The sequence below is a fragment of the Mastigoproctus giganteus genome, chromosome 9 (genome assembly GCF_048544385.1).
Source record: "Mastigoproctus giganteus isolate SK-2022 chromosome 9, ASM4854438v1, whole genome shotgun sequence".
Taxonomy (NCBI): domain Eukaryota; kingdom Metazoa; phylum Arthropoda; class Arachnida; order Uropygi; family Thelyphonidae; genus Mastigoproctus; species Mastigoproctus giganteus.
The window spans coordinates 21,272,402-21,295,025 of NC_143583.1; the positions used below are offsets into that span (position 1 = coordinate 21,272,402).

At 36.6% G+C, this 22,624-nt stretch overlaps 1 protein-coding gene across 1 annotated transcript in view; it reads left to right on the plus strand.

The window, feature by feature from the left end:
* Rpt3 (26S proteasome regulatory subunit Rpt3) overlaps nt 1–22,624 on the plus strand; it is a 112,939-nt gene that overhangs the window by 15,616 nt on the left and 74,699 nt on the right. Inside the window, exons 2-3 of the mRNA XM_090381647.1 lie at nt 14,486–14,572; nt 19,497–19,683. Coding sequence (XP_090237773.1) covers nt 14,486–14,572; nt 19,497–19,683 — 274 coding nt within the window. The remainder of the gene's footprint in view (nt 1–14,485; nt 14,573–19,496; nt 19,684–22,624) is intronic.

A 22,624-nucleotide genomic window follows, 5' to 3' on the forward strand; every position in this document is an offset into this window, starting at 1 on the left:
ATTAGACGTTTTGAAGCGAATCGATTCCGGTCAAAGACAAGCGGATGTGTGCCATAATTTAGGACTTGCAAGTTTAAATGTAAGAACAATTATAAAAAAATAAAGAATTAATTTTAACAGCGGGAAAGATAGCTGTTCCACTGCAAGCAACTAGGGCTAGGCCGGCTATTCCGATTGAAATGGAAAAGACTTTATTGAAGATAAAGTTCAATGCAGAATTCAGTTAAGTTAAATATTATAAAAAAAATAATAAAAAATAAAAGAGAGAGAGAGAGAGAGAGATTAGCCAATATGATGATCTGAAGAAAACTAACCAAAAAAAAATAATAATAAAATAAATGTGGAATCATTTAAAACTGGTAAGGATTGGTTGAATAGATTTAAAATCCAGGGAGAAGCCGCAAGTGCAGATCAAGGAGCCGAAACTTTCAAAAAAGAACTTGTTAAAATTATTGAAGAGGGATATTATGTGTTATACTTCTCAACAAGTTTATAACATAGATGAAGCAGGATTTTTGTGGAAACGAATGCCTAAAAGAAGTTTCATATTGAAAGAAGCAAAAAACATGCCAGGTTTCAAAGCGGCGAAGGATCCGGTGACTTTATTATTGGGTGGTAACGCTGCAGCGCATTTAAAATTAATACCCGTTTTAGTTTATTTGGAAGAGGGCCAAAGTTCAACCCAAAATCGACACATTTTTCATGATTAAATTCATCAATTAAATTAAATCAATTACAATCAATTTAGATCAATTAAATTCATGATTTTAATTGGAATTTTAAGTTTAATTTTGATACGTAAATAGCTCAAACATAATTATATACGTATGTAATGCAGAATATTTTATATGTACAAATATTTGAGTATTAAATATTTTGACCGACATTTGTGCATCTTTTCACTACCGTTTATTATTGATTAGGAAATATCCTATGGCACCGACCGCAACCTACAAATACATATGTTACCTTATGGGAATGCGGAGCTCGCTTAGCGCGGATTCACTTAGCGCTCTGTTTTTCCGGAACGAATTATCAGCGTTAAGCGGGGGTCACCTGTATTCTCAAATATTCCAGAATGTAGAATATTCTTGAAAGTGGTATAACGTTTTAGATGATTCTAGAATATTCTAGGCATTGTTTCAATATTATAGAAAATTGTGGATGATTCTAGAGTAGTTTGCAGTAACGTAAATTGAAGAGTAAGAGAAGTAACTTATAAGATCTTAATAACTTATAAGATATACCCGTCATTCAGAAAGAGTGTTCAGTGTAAGTTTTGTCTTTTGTGATAAACATGACAAGAAATAGGGAACTGAGTGTTGGAAAATGAAGTGCTATTATAACTCTGTATGAAGAAGTTACTCCATGAGAAGTATTGGCAAAAAACTAGGTGTTTCATTTTAAAGGAGCACAAACTAACATTTGACGATTCAAGGAGATTGGCAGTTTAAAGGACAAACCATGATCAGGACAATTGCGCTTAACAATGGAAGCGCAAGGTGAAACCATAACACTGATTTCTAAACACAGTTGACAACATACTGCACTTGAAATCCAAGCTGAGATGATAGGAACAGAGAAATTCCCATGTCTAAATCCACTGTAAAACTTTGTCATAAACAAGCAGGAATTCATGGTTGTGCAGTTGTCTGAGAATCATTATTAAAGACAAAAAATTGAAAGAAACAGTTGGCTTGGCTAAGAGCCATTTGACAATTGAAGGTTGGAAAAACATGGACGAATGAATCCAAATTTGAAATTTTTGGATCCCAACGTACAGTTTTTATGAGATGATCAACTGAAGAAACAATGGTGCCACATTTTTTAGTGCTTACAGTCAAGAACAGTGGTGGTTCCATCATGGAGGTTGCTTCTCTTTTCTGGAGTAGGTGTTATCATCAGAATTGAAGGAATTTTAAGAAATGAAGGCTATAAAGATGTTCTTGAATGTAATGCAATATCCTTTGCACTTCGACTTTTTGAAAGATATTTTATATTACAAGGCAATGACCCAGCGCACAGCTCTTAGCTGTGCAGGGACTTTCTAGCAAGTCAACCAGAGGAGGGTATTGCAAATTATGGTGTGGCCACCCCAATGACCCGGCTAAAACCAGATAGAGCTTTTATGGGATCATCTAGACTAGGCATGGGCAACCTTTTTTGTTCAGTGGGCCACACAAGACTAAGTCCCTGATTCGGGCCACACTACTAAAAGAATGGCAAATTTACCTAATAGTCTTAACTTGTAACATAAAATAATAAAATTTCAACTATTTTATTATAAATAAATCATTAAAATTATGGATTAAGAAATATTAAGAAATGATATAGTTGAAGCAATAATATTTTCATATATCTAATCACCATTCATACCAATCATCAAATTCCAAAAATATATATTGTAATTATGATAATTGTATAATTATAGAAACAAAGTTTATTAGAAAAAAAATGTAACCAATTTACTTACAGTTAGTGAGATAACTTGCGCTTGAGAATCTTTTACCAAATTTTCAAGGTTAGCGGGAATAAAAGTTGTTGCTACCCTCAATGTGCTTTCTAAATGCGTGTTTATCAATCTTGATCTTGTTTTAGACTTGGTGAATTTCATTCATGAAAATAGCTGTTCACATTTATAGGTACTGCCAAAAATTGAGGCATGTTTTCTAGCAAATTTTATCATTCGTGGAAAGAAATCTAACAGAAGAGAGGCATAGAATTCCAATAGAGAAACATCTTGAAATTTCTGTTGAAGGTCAACAGAAATTTCAAGTTCTTTTAAGTTCATTTATTTCCATTTGCAGCTCTTTTCTCACCTGATAAATAACTGCATTAAAAGGATTTGAAAATAGTGTGAAATCTGCATCTTTTGATTTGAAATCTTGAAATCTAACACTGAATTCTATGTTAATGGCTACTAACTCTTCAGCATATGAAATATACTCAGAACTATTGTGATTGGTGAAAGTGATAAATATCACCATCTCTAAGTTGTCTTTCCCAAAGTTGAAGTTTGATATGAAAAGCTTTTATATGAGCATAAAGTTCGCGAACTGACTGATTTTGTACTTGTATTTTCTGATTTAGCTCATTTAAATGAGATGTGATATCAACAAGAAATGAAAGATCACATGTCCATTCAATACTTTCTAGTTCTGGAACAGATTTGCCTTTCATCTCCATAAAGATAGACTTCTTCTCTAAGATTATAAAAGTGCTGAAGCATTTTTTCTTTGCTTAACCAACGAACTTCACAGTAATAGACAAATCTTCTGTATTCATTCAAGTTCTTCAAGGAATAGCTTGAACTGCAATGGTTGAATCCCTTTGATTTTATAAAATTAATGGTTGAGACCACAACTTTCATCACATTTGCAAATTGAAGAGATTTATCGCACAAGTTCTTCTGATGTATCAAACAGTGAAAAGAAGTAAAATATTTTTCTTCCAAGTTGAGGAAATGTATTTCTGATTTTATTTTGGAAATTAGACTCACCTTATTTCCGATAATTGCTGGAGCCCCATCTGTTGACACTTTCGAGCTTATCAAAAGCAAGGTTAAATTTCTTCATGAATGCTTTTAGTTCATTGAAAATATTATCACCTGTGGTAATATCATTCATACTTCAAAGGCAAAGCATTTGTTCAGTAATAGAAAAAGCTCTATCAATTCCACAAATAAAAATGTCTTGTAACTGTTCTTCGGTACAAGCTAATGGCATTGAACTCTTCATTCTTCTCTGGATACAAAATATTAACAACAGAGGTTAAGCACTCCTTGACAAATTCACCATCAGAGTAACTTTTTGAGTGCTTGGCAATATTCTCTGATACAATATAACTTGCAAGCAAAATGTCAGAAAATTTCTGCTTTTTCAAAAAGAATGTAGTCAGGCTCTTAGTCTGTTTCATAAATTTTTCTGGTTTCATCTTTCTAATTTCTCCTTAAGGTTTATGATATTCAGTGGGTTTCATATTGTAATGATGCTTAATATTGTATTCCTTGAAAACAGAAACAGTTTCAGAACAGATCAGGCCTGACGTAGCCCAGTGGTCAGGAACGAGAGTGCATAGCACGCGTTCCTTGAGTTGACCGGGGTTCAAGCCCGTGACTACTAAATACGATAAATATTTGTATTGACGATTTATTGTAAACTCTACTGACTTGGTTGTCATGCCGGAGTATAAACAGGAAATTTATTAAGCACACAAGTTTGTTTTTTGATTCGATAAACAAATAATCGTTTTTCCACCACTCTTGAAACTCCCTCGTCGGATAGCTTTCTTTTGTTTGACAAAGACATTGCAAGGGTTATTGTTCATCAAAAATTAATGATCAAACTTATGAAGTAAATGCACAAACAGTAAAAACTATGTACCACAAACAACAAAAATATTATGACTGCAGGAGTCAACAGGACTGCAGTCGTCGGTCTAACACGTAGCTCATTTACCCAAGTTGCTGATTAGTTCTCAAGTTTGCAAGAAAACATGAAATGCCAAAAACTACCATCCGCAAAAGTCAAATATGTTCCTGTAACGCTAGTTAATTAAGTGATTACTTAAAAATATTTTGCGTTAAGCAAAAATTTTAGGTAAAAAAAAAAGGCGAAAAGATGAACAAAGTAAGGTTTTTCTGGCCAAACTGAATGAGTTGTCAGGAAAAAAGTAGAAAACATGTCAGCTGTTTAATGGAAATAAGAGAAAATGGCTGAGGGAAAGGATATGAGGGTAAACTTATCTGAAACAACAATTTGGACTTGTACATGTTAAAATTGCGTTAAGTAGAACGGAATCAATTTTATTTTAACTTAATTTTACTTCATTTTAGGCATATATATGAATTAACATTATTATATATTTTTTATTTTTTTTATTTTTTTTTTTATTACTCCAAAACAGTCGAAGCCTTACAAAGGAGGAATATAACAGTAGCAATACAGTAATAATTCTATTTACAGTCAGTATACAATGTCAAATATACAAGGTCAATATACAACATATACAATGAATATCTTATGTTACAAGTGATTTGCATTTGAGCAAAGCTGGGTTGACAGAGAATTTTGTATTTCTAAACACTTTTGTTGTTATCTTTTCTTGTTTGTTCACAATGAATAGTTACATTGATTGATTTGTATTATTATTCTTATAGTTATCCAATTTTTTTTTTTATTATTTCTTATTATTATATTTATTTATTATCTTTGTTTATTGAAAAAATTATAGATAATATATACCTATTTTTTATTATTTTATTATTGTTATTAAGTTAATGATTTTTTCTCATTTTCTAGTTACTTGATTATAAAACCTTTGCAACTCTTTTTTGATATTGATGTCTTCAGCTAGAATATCAATGTTGGATTCATTTAGCAATTTTGCAGTTCTGTTGAAATAGTGGAATTTAAGTTGATCAGTTCTGAATGGCTCTAGTGCCAGCATATTGTGTCTTCTCAAGGCTCTTGGAGGACAGCTGAAATCGATGAGGTAGAGCAGCTTGGGGGCATCCAACTTTCCAGCCATGAGATGCATTAGGAATTTGCAGTCTGCCTCAGCCCTTCTTTGGTAGAGTGGTACCATCCCGAAGTGAATGCACCATTCATCGTAGGATTTTGTGTTCATTTCCAACCTAGATTTGTACACTAGGAATCTGACTATGGATTTCTGAATACGTTCCAGTTGTTTTTTAAGAATTTTGGCGTGAGGATTCCTGATTTGTGAGGCATATTCTAGAATTGGGTTGATTATCATTATGCAAGCTGTTTTTATGAGCTGTATGTTGCTAAAGTCGAAGCAGATTCTTTTAAGCAGTCCAAGGGATTTGGAGGGCTTTGCTGTAGTTTTATTTACATGTGTGTTGAAGTTTCCCTTGTCAGAAAACCATACTCCCCAATCTGAAACCTCTTGTATTCTCAATAGCTCATGGTTATAGGGATAATTAATCTTGTGTTTTTTGTGATAGTCTGCAACAGACATGGTGCAGCATTTGTTTAAGTTTAGTGTTAGGCCATTGTAATCCATCGGGTGATAGTGTCTAGTCCATTTTCCAGTGATTCACGGTCTTGTGTTGCTTTGATGGTTTTATATATTTTCACGTCATCTGCGTATGTGAGCTGTGATCACCTTTTTCAGTATATAGTTCACTGTAGAAATTTGCAAATTCATCTAATTGAATGGTCTCCATTTTGTTCATATGTTTGTGGTTTTTATAACCCATTTTCCAATGCTTCCAGAATGGACCCATATCATGCCTATTTAGCATTCCATTTTGTAGATTAGATAAGTAATTTTGGTAGGCCAAATTGATTATCTGCCTTCTTAGATTGGAGAACTGGATGTAGCTGTCATGTCTCTGTGTTTTTGAATTTGATGAACATTTGTTTTTTTTTTTCTTAAGTAATTGAATGATTTCTTTTGTGAACCACACAGGAATTATTTTATTTAACTAAACATTTATACTTTTATAAAATTTACACTTTACACTATATTAAGTATTGTATTGGTTGCGGGCCACATCTGCCTCGACTCACAGAAAATTCCCTTAATGTAACAGGTTAGTGCATTAGCATCATATTTGTACATAGGCGAATCACCGAAATAGTGAAAATGGCATCTTTTTATCGTATCTCATATTGTGAATACCTTCACGAGTTGTTTTATATTGTATTATCTCGAATAAGTAACACTTTGCCAGTGGAGAAGGCCATTGTTACTTATTCTCAGTGGATACCACAACCACCTGGATAACCGCTTTGAGGCTTTTTGGCATCATTGGTGGGTGGGTAGTTCTTTGTGGTGGTATCCACTGAGAATAAGTAACAATAGTCTTTTCCACTGAAGTGTTACTTATTCGGGATAGTGCAATATCAGACTTTTGCCCCAATTGCTTTTGGCATTTTTCTCTAAAAGTAAAGTAGAACACTGGTTATCTGTGGTAATTTGTAGAAGCTAGATCCTTGAAAATTCATGTAAAAACAAAATAATACTACACAAAGTAAACAAATGAACATAGTCATATTCCGAAACATATAAAAAAAAACTAAACATTTTTCAAAAAAGACATTTTGTTAGAAAATCTGTAATATGATCCATTAATTATGGGGTTTTTTTTAATAATTGTTAAAAAACATGGTCTGGGATCATGGCTAATCCAGCTGTACAGATAACCAAGTCCCAAATTGGCATTGTTCTGTATTTCCTAAGTTTGCTGTTAAGAAATTAAATTTTTTAATTTGATAGGAATGATAGAATATAAACATTTTATACACCTTGAGGTTGTCACAGACATTCTCTCAGATATGCCAGACAAGCTGTACTTGCTACCTGGGAGTCTAAAACGCTGATGGAACTGATATTCGGGTGACACTCAAGTCAAGTGGACCCAATTTTGGCAAAGTCCGGACGGTCTGTGACAGCCAAATCCTCTGCTTGGACCTTCACGATGGTTGGACTGTTAGTAATCCTGGGTATAACCACCATGCATAAGTACATGGTTGGTGACCACCCAGGTGTGAACCAACGTAAGCAGGGGTCGAGGTGTGGCAACCACACCACATAGAGGAATGCCGCCCCTCTATGTTACCAGGCAGTACTAGGTGGTAGATGACTTTCATCAACCGGCGCAATACAACCACTTTGCTTATTGGAGACTTGAAGTGATTGAACCCGTGTTTAGTCTCTAGAGCTAAGTTCCGATCAACCCTTCCCCATCTCTTCCATCATGCAGTATGATTGATGACATTTGAAATTATGATGAACATCGTGGCGAGATCCACTATTCCTTACATTTTGAGGGTACAGCTCTAAAATGGTGTTCGCAGGTCGGCCGCTAGTTGGTACACCAGACCGAACCTATTGGTAACTCTCTAGGAGGCTTCAAGATCAGCTAGTGTATAATCTTGCCCCCTCTATTCTGCCAGATAGTGACTAGAGGGAGTCCGAGTAGTGTATATGTGGGGGAGGGCATTGTCAAGGCCACGTTATGTCGAGGATCGGAGTATATTCTTACGATGTGTACGCCATATCCAAAAATTTCATTACTTCAGACAGCATGTCCCACCCACTTTTTCTTACTATTGAATACACCATGAATTGTCAAACTAATAGAGCAAGCTTATCTGCGAAAAGATCTAAACCTCCCAAACACTTCCTAATTCATTTCACAAATATACGTGGTCTCAATTCTAATCTCAACAATGTCCATTTCCACTTGCAGTCTACCAAACCCAATGTTCTTTTTCTGACAGAATCTCAGTTATTAGTTGATTAAACTACTGCTCATCTCAGATGCCCAAATTATTCACTGTATGATTCCTTTCGCCTCAAAGGTGGTACTTGTGCATATGTCCGTTCTGATATTCCCTGTCAGAGACTTGGCAATTTGGAATCTCTTCTCTTTGATCTTCTCTTGCTTAAAATCTCTCTGCCTCATTGTGTCAAATTCATCTGTAGTCTCTGCCGTTCTCCCAACTCCAGTAATCACTTGGAGGTCTTTGACTTCCTCTCTTTGCAACTTGACTTTCTCCAGTTCAACTTTCCTAACAGTGAGGTAATTTTCCTTGGTGATTTTAATGTTCACAACTCCAGCTGGCTTCCGTTTTCTAGTCACACCAACCTAGCTGGTCGAGATACTGAGGCTTTTGCAATTATTAATGACCTTGCACAGATTGTTCATTTACCTACAAGAATACCAGACAATCATAATCATACAGCCAACACGCTTGATCTTTTTCTCACAAACAACCCTTCTAAGTACACGGTCGAAGTGAGAGGTCCTTTAGTCACTTCAGATCACAACTTGGTGGTTGTCTCTCCTCCAATGGCACCTTTACCTCACAGCTATTCCCAACCTCGTGTTGTTTGGCATTACAAGAATGCAAAATGGGATGACCTGCGAGATTTCTTTTCCTTGGTCGGATTACTATTTCAAAACTTCTGATGTCAGCATTTGCTCAGATCGTGTCAGTGAAATTATTCTTGCAGGAATGGAATCCTTTATCCCACACTCCACTTTAAAATCTCATCCTTTATCTAAACCTTGGTTTTCCAATAAATGTGCTAAGGCTGTTCAAGAAAAGAATGTTGCATATCGTAATTGGCTTGTTTCTAATTCTTCAGTTTCATTTTCTGCCTACACCAAAGCTCACAACAATTGTAATGCAGTTATTAATCAGTCTAAACTAGAGTTTGAACTGGCTAAGAGTAGAAAACTTGCTTCTTGCCCTAATTGTAGCCGAGCATTCTGTTCTCTTGCCAAAGCTAGTGGCCGCAACTTTTGCCCATCTCTGCTCCCACCTCTGTCCAAAACAGATGGTTCTGTTGTCACTTCAGCCAAGGATAAAGCTGACCTGCTAGCATCCCATTTTTCTTCCAACTCATGTATTAATGATCATGGTAAAACACCTCCCACCATTCCCAACACACTCCATCCAATATGGCGCCTGCATAGCCAGGTGGGCAGGAGCAGCAGTGCGTAGCACATGCTTCTTGATTAGACCGGGGTTCGAGCCCATGAGCCTCCAAATCCGGAGGATGCGGAAAGGTCAGGGAATGACCACTGCATATCCCCGGAGCAATATGGCCTTAGTTGCTAATGTTCCTAAAAACCAAATAACAACAACCATCCAATGCCTCCTGTAGTCTTCCGTCAAAAGGATGTCAGAAGGATTTTGACAAATCTTGATGCTAAGAAGCTCCAGGTCCCGATGGTATTTTTCCACTTGTTCTCAAAACCTGTGTTAATGAACTTACTGCTATTCTTTGCCGCCTTTTTTCACTTTCTTATTCCAAAGGTGTTTTTCCTTCTGCTTGGAAATTTGCTCATATCCAGCCAGTTCCTAAAAAGGGTGACAAATCCCTCCCATCCAATTATCGTCCCATTGCAATTACTTCTACCCTTTCTAAAGTAATGAAGAAATCAATTAACCGCCAACTCTTAAACTATCTGGAAACCTTCCATCTGATCAACGATTGCCAGTATGGATTCTGCCAGTGTCAATCCACTGGTGATGTTCTGACTTATGTTACCCATTTATGGATTAATTCAATGGAAAAGTTCGGTGAAGCACAAGTAGTTGCTCTTGACAACTCAAAGGCTTTCGATCATGTTTGGCATAAAGATCTTCTAAACAAGTTTCCATCTTATGGTTTGCCAACTGTTTTTTGTAATTGGTTATCCAGTTTTCTCTCTGATCGCTCACTGAGGGTGATGGTAGATGGCTCTCTGTCTTCTAAATTCCCCATGCCGGTGTCCCCCAAGGTTCAGTTCTTTCCCCCACTCTTTTCCTCTTGTATATTAATGATGACTGGAAATGCTATCCATAGTTTTGCCGATGATAGCACATTGCATTCCACTTTCCATTTTGAGAAACCTTGCCCTGTTCAATCAGCTTCAACTTCTCTAAAATCTGCTACCAATTCCTTAAATGCTGATCATCGGGTAATTCTCCAGCGGGACAAAGACAACTTAGTTGATTTCAACCATTCTAAAACTCAGTCTTGCCTTATATCTCGCAAAAAGGATTCTTTTGCACCTATGCTTATCTTTGGTGACACTCCGATTTCTAGGCACTTTTATATATCTCTTTTGGGGATTACCTTGACTTCTAATCTCTCTTGGCACAAGCACATTACAAATATTGCTTCCTCTGCATCTAAAGAACTTGGTTTTCTCTTTTGCTCTCGGCATTACTTTTCTTCCAAACAGCTGCTCACTCTGTATAAATTGCAAATCCGCCCTACCATGGAATATTGTTCCCACAACTGGGGTGGTGCTCCCAAAACCTCTCTCAGGCTTCTCGATTCCATTCAGAAGAGGGCAGTTAGGTTAATTAATAATTCATCTCTAACAGAGTCTCTCCACCCGCTGTGTCACAGATGTACTGTTTCTGCTGCATGCCTCTTCTACAGATACTTCCATGGGCACTGTTCTTCTGAATTGGCTTCTATAATTCCTGCTCTCTTTTTCAAAACAGTCCAAACACGTGCCACCAACATCCATTTACTATCCAACTTCAAACTCACAGAACCAACTTTTCATCTTCCTCGTTTATTCATTCAACTGCCGTTTTCTGTTTTCTGGAACAACCTTCCTTCATACGTATTTCCTGAAAATTACAGTCTACAGAAGTTCAAGTCCAATGTCAACAAATATCTTTCGTCTTCTCAACCTCCAACCCAAGCACGGTACTTAGTACTATAGGTTCTGATACCTCTCGTGTTTAGGGTTTACATAAAAAAAATAAACAAAGAAGAAAAAAAAAAAAATGAATCTCAGAAAATAAAAATTTTATTGTGCAAACTGATTAAGTGTTTAATCAGTTTTTTGGCAGATCACTACAGGCCACTGCAGGCTATGGGTCATGATTAGAAGTTTCTCATTAGTTCCAGTGATATAGTGCAAGGAAGCCACAGACTTGCTGCACCAGTCAAAAAACATTGCTTAGTAGATAAGCAAATACAAATTGTGTGCTTTCCTCCTCATGTAGGTAAGTATCTAGTTGACTTCAATTTCTTCAAACTGTCAGCCTCAACTACCTGTGAAGGCAGTTTGTACCATTAATCAAGACCTCACTTGCTAAAACAAAACTTCCTACAATCTAGTCTAAATCTCTTCCCCTGTAATTTCAATTTATGATCTCTAGTTCTGGAATTCTTTATAATAATTCATTCATTGTACTAACCTCTCTCAGAGCCTTATAAACCTCAATCAGGTGTCCCTCTAAGGTACCAATATCTTTGGCTCATATAATCAGTTTTTCCTTGTATCTTAACCCTTTTGCCAATCTCGCCATGTGAGTTGCCCATCTTTGGATCCTTTCAAGATGCTCAATGTCTTTTTACAGATGAGGTCTCCATACTTGGACACAGTATTTCATGTGGTTTTAGGGAGGTCATAATAGGATTATGACTTCCCTATCTCTAAAGGATATTATTATTAGCCATATAGTGCAAGGAAGCCTGAGGCTTATGCGGCACCAGCCAAAAAAAAATTTTCAGTGTTACCCTGAGAGAGAGAGAGAGAGAGAGAGAGAAAGAGAGAAAGAGAAGAATGATATCCAGCTCAGGACCCTGGGTGTGCCAAGCCCATACTCACCAGATGATTGTTCAATAAATCATCGATAGGCTGCTGTTTACACTGCTCAGAAAACTTCATATCTATCCATATCTTAACTCCCGGGTTCCTGTCTTCCTCTACTGTTTTTAATTCATACTGACTAAGTGTATAAAGTTATTTTGGGGTCACTATATCCCAATTGTAACACCTTGCATTTGCTTCATTAAAACATAGCTGCCACTTTTCTGACCATTCCTTAAGTCTGTTCGAGTCAATCCGAAGGAGCGCTGCTTGGTGCCAATCATTAACAACTGTCCCAGTCTTTACGTCGTCTGCGAATTTTGTTATCACACCCTTTATCTCTTTGACAATGTCATTTATGAAAATCAGAAACAACAGTGTTCTAAGAATTGATCCTTTGCGGGGGTGGGGGGGGGGCTCTACTTCAAAATTATACCAATCTGAAAAATATCCATTAATCACATTCTTCTGCCCTGTAGTCTATCTTAGAATATTTCCAGTAATCCCAAGATGTTCCCGCTTATTTAGTAACCTCTCGTGAGGGACTGAGTTAGATGCCTTGCTAAAATTCAAATAAACTATGACAAAATTGTTCCTTACATCTAGCTACTAACTCTGTCAAAATAGCTTACTGCGTTAGTTAAACATGATTTTCCCTTAACAAATCCATGCTGTTTGTCCTTCAAAATGCCATTTTTAACTAAATGACCCTGCATTGCACTCTTAATTATTGCTTCTAAGATTTTCTCTACCCACTGAAGTCAGACTAAGCTGCCTGTAATTACCATCTCCACTCTTAAAACTTTATTCCTTTATGCATTGTGATACATCGGCACTCCTCTAATCAAAAGGAATTTCTCTTGATTCCAAAGATGCCCTCATAATTAATACACTCTCTTGCCTCCTCCTCCCTCAAAATTACTGGGTATATGCCATCAACTCCAGGAGCCTTACTTGTCTTTAGGCTTTAAAGTTTTTCTAATAAACTGTCATCTGTAATTTCAGAATCACTAATTTCATGTGGCTCAGCCTCTCCTCAACATAAAGGGTCTGTTGTCAGTAAAGACTAATATGAAGTATATATATTCAATTCTTCAGCAACATCAGCTGGGTTATCTAAGACTCTTATACCCAGTGCACAAGGTCCAATCCAATATGTTTTCTTCTTTGTATTCACCTACATGAAAAACTCTTTGTCCCCATTCTCTGCTGTCTTAGCCAATACTTTCTCATTCTCACCCTTAGCCTCCCTAACCTTATCTGTGATACTATTATGGATTAACTTGTAGCTGGTTATAAGCACCAGTACCTTTCATCACTCTGTAACCATCCCATGCTCTCTTTGTTCTGCTCTGTTAGACTGGTCAGCTCCATATTCATCCGTCCCAGCATCCTCCTCATGCTATATTTTCATAATGCTATATACGCATTCACGTCTTCTGTGTTTATTGCTTTGAAGGTATATTCCATGATTCTAATGTATTTGCCCTGCCTGTGCAATCTACCCAATTAATAGATATCATGTAGCACTTTAAACTGCTATAGTCCCCCTTTTTTGAAATTAAAACCCTTGCATTTACCTTTAACTACTCCAACATCTTTCTTCATACTAACAACTATATAATTACTTACCTGCCAGTGGTTCCCATACTTTAAGCTCCATGATTTCATCTGATTTGTGAGTAATGATGAAGTCAAGAATATTCTTAACTCTAGTATTTTCTCTAACATGCTGGTACGAATAATAATAATCAAGTTTATTTAAAAATTTTGTTTCCCATTGCAAGTTTCTCTCACCACACAGTTAACTCACACCACAAATTCTGTGCTGGCAGAAATAACTTCTGACTCAGCAAAAGCTTATTTTGCACTCAGGCTGCTTTTGATAAGAATCATGAGCCAACCACCCCTTCTATCTTTCCTAAATACATATTGTGTTTAGGATTATGGTATGTATAATACATACCAGGAGTTGGAATTCACCCATTTTGTGACAACACTCGTGACATTTCTGTAAGACACACTTAATACTAAGTATTCTTCTATAGTTTACTACCCTGTAGGCGTTTGCAGCTGATTATTTGAAAAGGATGCTATCATTAACCATATTTTGTATTCATTTATATATGAACTGTGCAACTCAAATGAATATACTACTGTACCTTTACATTAAACACTTGGCTATGTCACAGCTAACTTTGTTTTCTTAAAATTAAGATTTGCTATTCCCATTTTCATGAGAGTTTATAACATAATTTTAAATGTTTTAAATGATGGTAATATGTTGACCACTGGGCTATGTCAGTAGTTAACATGTTTAAATATAAGAACTAATAATGTATGTCTAATAGTACTTTTTCATACCTCATATTCTTTATAAGAATGCAATGATTTCATTGGTAGGAAGAAAATGTTACTATAGAATCAAAGCCACTGAGTGCAGTTTTACCAGAGGAAGTTGACCAGGAAGATTTATATACAAAATACAAGGTTTGTGTAAATTTTGTGTTTTATCTTTTATAAAATAACTCATACCGAGTTATTTTTTTAATAATGTGATTGTTGAAATTTATTTTCCAGTAATGTATATAGGAATTCAGTTTAAGTTTCGAGCATTAAACGCTGCATGCCAAATGAATTTATCCAATTTTTTTTTCTGAAATATTTATTTTCATGCTTATAGCATGAGGTTACAGTCAAATCTGAACCTGCTTGATAAGGTATATTCTTGATCATATATTTTTTGAAACAAACAAAAGTCTATTATTGCGTCCTTAGACAGTTTACATAGCTGATCATGTTTATGATTCCTTAGATTTTTTTTATTGAGCTTCTACAGTTGTTTGCTAGAGAACTGATGCCAGCCAAATTCATTAGGATTAGATTACACTTATGAAATTGGACAAAACAAAAAACTCACTGGATAGGGCTGGAAACACTTTCTTCTCTTTCTGTGAAGAATTTAGGTTTTCATCTCTGCTATCACTAAGATTGGAAAATCAAAAAAGAAGTGTGCTAGATGTGGGAAAGCACAGGTGGCACCTGACCCTAATACTATGTGAATTCCCACTATGTTTGCAAAAAACATTGCTAGGTATATGAATGTGTAAAAAACGACATGTTAAAATGATGTATGAGGGGTTTCCGAAAAGTAAGGTAACACATTTTTTTTTTTTTTTTTCCTTAATAATGGTGAAAGGGAATGAGATGAAATGCGGTGGACAGATAGACCCGTTAATAACGTTAAAAAAGACTGCCAGTACAGTGTTGCGGTACTGTCGCCTCACAGCAGATTCCAGTTGCAAAATGGCGGCTACCATGCGAATGTGGTCCAAAACAGGTGTTCGTGAAGTTATTCGTTTTTTGCAAACAAAAGGGTCTTCACCAAGTGACATTCACCGTAAACTGGTTGCTATGTATGGCAAAAAGGTGATCACAAAGAAGCAGGTGTGTGTTTTTGGTGCAATGAATTTAAAGCGGGCTTGTTGACATTGAAGATTGACATCGGGAGGGCAGGCCTTCATCGAGCAAGACAGGAGACAACATTTCGCATATTAAGGGCATTGTTCTTGAAAACAGGCAAGTGAAATTGCACAAATAGTGAATGTGAGTAAGTCAATTGTTCATGGTGTCCTTGACTTTCGAAAGGTATGCTGCTGGGTGCCTCGACAATTGTCAGAAGTGGACAAAGCAAAACGCATGGGGATGTGTCTGGAGAACCTGTTGTGATACAGCAATGAAGGAGAGAATTTTCTCGCTCGCCTAGTCACAGCAAATGAAATGTGGGTTCATTACTTTACCCCGGAGAGCAAGAAGACTCCATGACCTGGAAACATCCACAATGTCCTGTGTGCAAAAAATTCAAAACTGTCTCCAGTGTCCGAAAAGTCATGGCCACAATGTTCTAGGATCACCAAGGCATTCTTTTGGTGGATTTATTGCTGAAGAGAGGAACAATCAATGCACAGCTTTACTGTGCAACGTTGGAAAAACTGAAAGCCAACATTCGATGCAAACGACCAGGACTCCTGACAAGCAGCGTGATTTTGTTTCATGACAGTGCAACTCCATACGCTGCCCACACCACTCATGAGTGGTTGCACCGTAATCGTTGGGAAACTCTGTCACATCCCCCCCACAGCCCAGACTTAGTGCCTTCAGACTTCCATTTGTTCGGCCCTCCAAGCATTTCACGGATGAGGAAGTTCATCAGGCGGTGCGATGTTGGTTACTGCGTGTGGGCACAGACTTCTTCAGTACTGGTATTGATAAACTGATCCATTGTTGGGACAAGTGCATCAATAAAACTGGAGACTTTGTGGAGTAGTAGTACATGTTTACTTATTTCTTGGTGTGTACTTTCAACTTTGTATTAGTAAACATCATCGAGAGAGAAAAATGTGTTACCTTACTTTTTGGAAACCCCTTGTATAATTAAATTATAAAACAAAATTTCATATACAAAACAAAATTATGATTTTGTTTTGTATAATTGTTTTATTTTCTTATTTGCATGGAAAATTTTTAACAAACATGCATAGGCCTATGGTGGTTAATCCTTGGAATATGAGTGGGCTGTGGGTAATAAGTTTCTGATGTTGCCAGGTGCTATGGAGTTCCATTGCGCAGATTTGAAGTTTTATAAAAATGAGCACTGTACATAAATGCTTTTAAATATTAATTTTTTGTTATTTTGACTCGACTGCCCAACATTAGAATGCAATTGTCAAAAATCAAATCAGAATTGATAAAAAAAAAAAAAAATTACAAAAATTGAGACAGAAAATAAAAAGGGGGGGGGGGAAGGTTGTTTATTATTACCTGGTATTATTATTTATTTTTTATTATTTTTTTTGAATATTACTGTTTTTTGCAGTAATATTCTCTACATCTAATTATGTGTCACCTAATTTAATTTCTTCATCTATTTCTAGATCAAAATTATCAATATATTCGGTTTTGTAAACCCAAATCAGACAACTGATGCCTAACACATTTGAGTTCTCTTCTGATTTTCACACCACCGTAAATAATATAAAATAATAGGATGTGACAGCACCTACTTGAAGATAGGCAATACATAAATAAACAGACATTATTTGACATGATCTTCAAAATATATATAAACGTACATACCACAGGGTGCCCACCCATCCCAAAGTGGTGGGATTGCTCCAGGTGATGAAAATCATCTACCATCAAGTATTTCCTAATATCCAAGGAGCTTGGTCATTCCTCTGTGGGTGGTGGATGCCACATCCCAACCCCTGCTTATATTGATTCATATTTGGGTGGTTTACTAGCTATATTTTGACCTTGTCATGGGGGATATACCATTGATTACTAAGAGGGAAGGTGAGCAGCACGTGCAACTGGACTTTGCCATAACATACTGTACTTGACTGACTAGCATGACCAGAATATCAGTTACATCAGCAAGATTTCCACGTGGTAGTCTTGGTTATTGTCACTGGAACATATAGAGTTGCCTGGATGTGAAACACTTTTTCTCACAGATGGAGAGGTGGTCCTAAAACCATCCACAAATTCACTGTTATTCTTTTGTTTGTTATCAGTTTAATTCATAGTGATCTTTTTGATAATAGGGAGCTATTTAGTGCTTGATAATTCCTATATTCTATTATATTATGAAAACAACAGGGCTTACCTCTATTTTAAATATAGGAAGCTTCTTTTCCAGCCAACTCTCCTAGTCCAACGCGCTAATAATTCTTTGGGAAGGTGATATCAATTTTACAAAAAATGTGGGACATCTTCCCCACTGTAGTGTTCAGACCCCTCGGTCTCAACATTGAGCGCTCAAGACTGACTAGCATGACCAGAATTCGGTCTTCAAACACCATACCTCTGGCAGCAAGGAAACCATTACGTGTATTGACATAAAATTAAATTTTTGAAGGTCTAAAAATCTTAATAATTATGGACCGATTATTCTCTTCGGTCCTGTAGTTTGACATTATAATTAAATTTAGGGATCTAAAAAGCTTAATGGATATGGGGGATTATTCTCTACATTCCTTAAGTCGGACTAGAACTTTTCAGGACATCACGTTCACAGGAATAGAGCAACTCACAATTAATCCGAAACTTTTTGTCTTATGTTGTAGTGTTTGTTCTTCACTCATGCGTATAAGTGACCAATCATCGGACAATAGGAATGGTCTACAGATATTTATTGAATTTTCATGTAGTTTCATCTCTAAGGTTTCCACAATAAGTAATTTGTGGTAGTTGTGTTGAATATTTATAATTTTTGTTTCATTAAAGCTGAATGAATGTCGTTCATTTATTGCGTGGAATGAAAGTTCCGATGCATTTGAACGACCCGCCCACACAGAAGCTTCGTGTTGTTTTGCTTGAAGCTGTGCCACTCCCATGATAGATCCTACATAAACAGCGTTGCAATTTTTGCATGGGATGCTGTATACTAGATCATGCTGTGATTGGAATGTGTGATACAGAAATCGACCTTCAAACACCACATTCTACATTCCAATCACAGCATGACCTAGTATACAGCATCCCATGCAAAAATTGCGACGCTGTTTATGTAGGATCTATCATGGGAGTGGCACAGCTTCAAGCAAAACAACACGAAGCTTCTGTGCGGGAGGGTCGTTCAAATGCATCGTAACTTTCGTTCCACACAACAAATGAACGACATTCATTCGGCTTTAATGAAACAAAAATTATAAATATTCAACACAACTACCACAAATTACTTATTGCGGAAACCTTAGAGATGAAACTACATAAAAATTCAATCAATATCTGTAGACCATTCCTATTGTCCGATGATTGGTCACTTATACGCATGAGTGAAGAACAAACACTACAACATAAGACAAAGTTTCGGATTAATTGTGAGTTGCTCTATTCCTGTGAACGTGATGCCTTGAAAAGTTCTAGTCCGACTTAAGGAATGTAGAGAATAATCCCCCATATCCATTAAGCTTTTTAGACCCCTAAATTTAATTCTAATGTCAAGCTACAGGACCGAAGAGAATAATCGGTCCATAATTATTAAGCTTTTTAGACCTTCAAAAATTTAATTTTATGTCAATCCACATAATGGTTTCCTTGCTGTCAGAAGTATGATGTTTGAAGACAGAAGTCTTGAGCGCTCAATGTTGAGACCGAAGGGTCAGAACACTACGGTTCTGACAGTGGGGAAGATGTCTCAATTTTTTGTAAAACTGATATCACCTTCCCAAAGATTTATTAGCACGTTGGACTACGAGAGTTGGCTGGAAAAGAAGCATCCCATATCTAAAATAAAGGTAATCCCTGTTGTTTTCATAATAGTGATCTTTATAAATTATGTTAATATGAGCTGAAAACAGCAGTTATTTTAGCTGAAGAAAAATTTATATTATGGATAAAACTATTTCAGAAGTTGCAGAGACAGCTTGAATTTCTTGAAGTTCAAGAAGAATACATCAAAGATGAACAGAAAAATCTTAAAAAAGAATATCTTCATGCTCAAGAAGAAGTGAAACGAATACAAAGTGTGCCCTTAGTTATTGGACAATTTCTGGAAGCTGTTGATCAAAACACAGGCATTGTTGGATCTACAACAGGTACAGTTTCCATTTTTATTGAAAATAAATAATTATATTTATTTTTGTACTTATCCATACAGATATAACAGGCAGTTCCTTTCAAATGTCCATCAAGACTTGGAACACATGTGGGTTGTATTCCAAGGTCGACCTGGTGGATAATCATAGTTCACCTGGTGATTCTTTTCTTTGTCACCATTGTACGGAGTGTGCTGATCTTAAGTTAAAATTTGGTGCACTGCTAGAACAATTTGAGTCACTGAAAAAATGGGTGCTTGCCCTCGAGAATAATGTAACTGGGAGCTCGTCAGGGACTCAAGACTCTAGCAACCTATCAAGTGATGCACTCCCAATTTGGGCCCCAGAACAGAATAGCCAAGTGCAAACTATTCTGGTTCAAAAGGACTTAGTTCTGTTAGGGGGCGCCTCCGTAGCCAGGTGGGAAGAAGCAGCAGTGGGTAGCACACGCTTCTTGATTAGGCCGGGGTTTGAGCCCGTCACCACCAAATACAGAGGATGCGGAAAGGTCAGGGAATGACCACCGCATATCCTGGAGCAATATGGCCTTAGTTGCTAATGCTCCTAAAAACCAAAAAACAACAACAGTTCTATTAGGAGACTCCATTGTAAGGGAAATGGGAAATATTTTTTGACAGTCTGTTGGTAGCATCATTAATAGTTGCTCCCAGCAGACATATTCTGGTTCTAGTCCAACTATTAATGATGCTACCAACAGACTGTCAGATTTTAAGGGGATGGAGGATAAACAGAATATTATTATTCATGTGGGGACTAATGATATTAAGCATACACGATCTGACAGTTTGTTAGACAAATATAGGATCATTCTGAAGAAATGCTGCAAGTTAGGTCACAGTGTCTATGTGTCTGCAATTCTGCCCAGGCATGATAATAATAGGAGGGATTATATGCTGTGAAAGCCTTGTGGATTAACTCAAGACTTGAAGGGCTCTGCAAAGCTTTTGGGGGGAAATTTCTATCAGCTTGGCCCGCACTTGTAGGTAGAAGGAATATGTTTTGTAGAAATTGGAGCAAAAGCAAAGGTGGTGCAAGAGTTTTTGCCAGTATTATTGAGGATACCTTAAATGTTCAGCAAAACTGCTAGTTTTGGGGGGGGGGAGAGAAGGGTAATACAGATACTCTTTTATCTGATAATATTGGTCAAAGCAATGCTTACACATGGACATGGGATAGTATTAGATTCCCCAGCTGAAGTTGCAGATGAACTCAACAGTTACTTTGCATCGATATTTACATAAGAAAAACCCTTTATGTCAAAGAGAAATTATAGGAGTGAAATCAAAAAATATCTAATTAATGGTATTAAAATTTCAGATGATTATTTAATGAAAAAACTTTCAATCCTACAGGCCAGTAAGGTGGTGGTTGTTTTTGTTGTTTAAAAGTTATTGGTGCAAGAGCAGCTTAGGTTATAATGCGCCTAGCCTAGGTATCCAGTAAGGCTCCTGGGGTTGATGGCATATACCCTATAATCTTAAGGGAGGCGGCAAGTGAGTGCATTGAACCATTGAGGCTGATTATGAGAGCATCACTGGACTCAGGAGTGATTCTGTTGAATTGGAAGAGTGCCAATGTATCTCCAATACATAAGGGTATTTCTAAGAGTGAAGCAGGAAATTGCCAGCTGGTCAGTCTAACCATACAGTCAACACACTTGATCTTTTTCTCACAAACAACCCTTCTAAGTATGTGGTTGAAGTGAATGGTCCTTTAGGTGCCTCAGATCACAACTTGGTGATTGTCTCTTCTCCAATGGAGCCTTTATCTCATACCTATTCCAAACCTCTTGTTGTTTGGCATTGGAAGAATGCAAAATGGGATGACCTGCGAGATTTCTTTTCCTTGGTCGGATTACTGTTTCAAAACTTTTGATGTCAATGTTCTCAGATCATATCAGTGAAATTATTCTTGTAGGAATGAAATCCTTTATTCCACACTCCACTTTAAAATCTCATCCTTTATCTAAACCTTGGTTTTCCAATAAATATGCAAAGGCTGTTCAAGAGAAGAACGTTGCATATTGTAATTGGCTTATTTCCAATTCTTCAGTTTCATTTTCTGCCTACACCAAAGCTCGCAACAATTGTAAAGCAATTATTAATCAGTCCAAACTAGATTTTGAACAGGCTAATAGTAGAAAACTTGCTTCTTGCCCTAATGGTAGCTGAGCATTCTGGTCTCTTCCCAAAGCTATTGGCCGGAACTTTTGCCCACCTTTGCTCCCACCTCTATCAAAACCAGATGGTTCTATTGTCACTTCAGCCAAAGATAATGCTGACCTGTTAGCATCCCATTTTTCTTCCAACTCATATACAGTCAGTCCTCGTATAACACGTGTTTACACTACACGAATTCGATCATACACGATTTATAAATAGGGGAACGATATCTTATATAACACGAACCGAATTCGCTTATGCACGATTCGCCTTTGTGTTTACAAGAAATGGCAGTCGAACGCAGAATCACCCCAACGGAACGCAACACGATAGGAATGAAGAGAAGATTCTGAAAATGTATTTATGTTTTTTATAGTTAGATAGTATGAATCAGAGCTATACTACTCAATATGTTCTACGTTGATAATAATATTAGTAAAATAATAAGAGGAGTTTACCTCAATATAGTGCGTAGAACCCTTCCGTATGATACCCTCCAGAAATTAAAACGGAAAAAACGAAAAAATCGGCAACTTACCGGTACAATAGAGTAAAATATAAATAATTAAATAATCAATTTAACACAATTCAAATCAATTTAAAACAATTAAAAATCAAATTAACGCAATTAAAAGAATCTAACAAATATTCAAAACGATTTTCCTTCCTGAAGCTGACAACGCTTTTCGACCGTATGTCGTGATCACAGGAATGAAAATTCTTTCATTCCTGTGATCACGTTGTCAAAAAGCATTGTC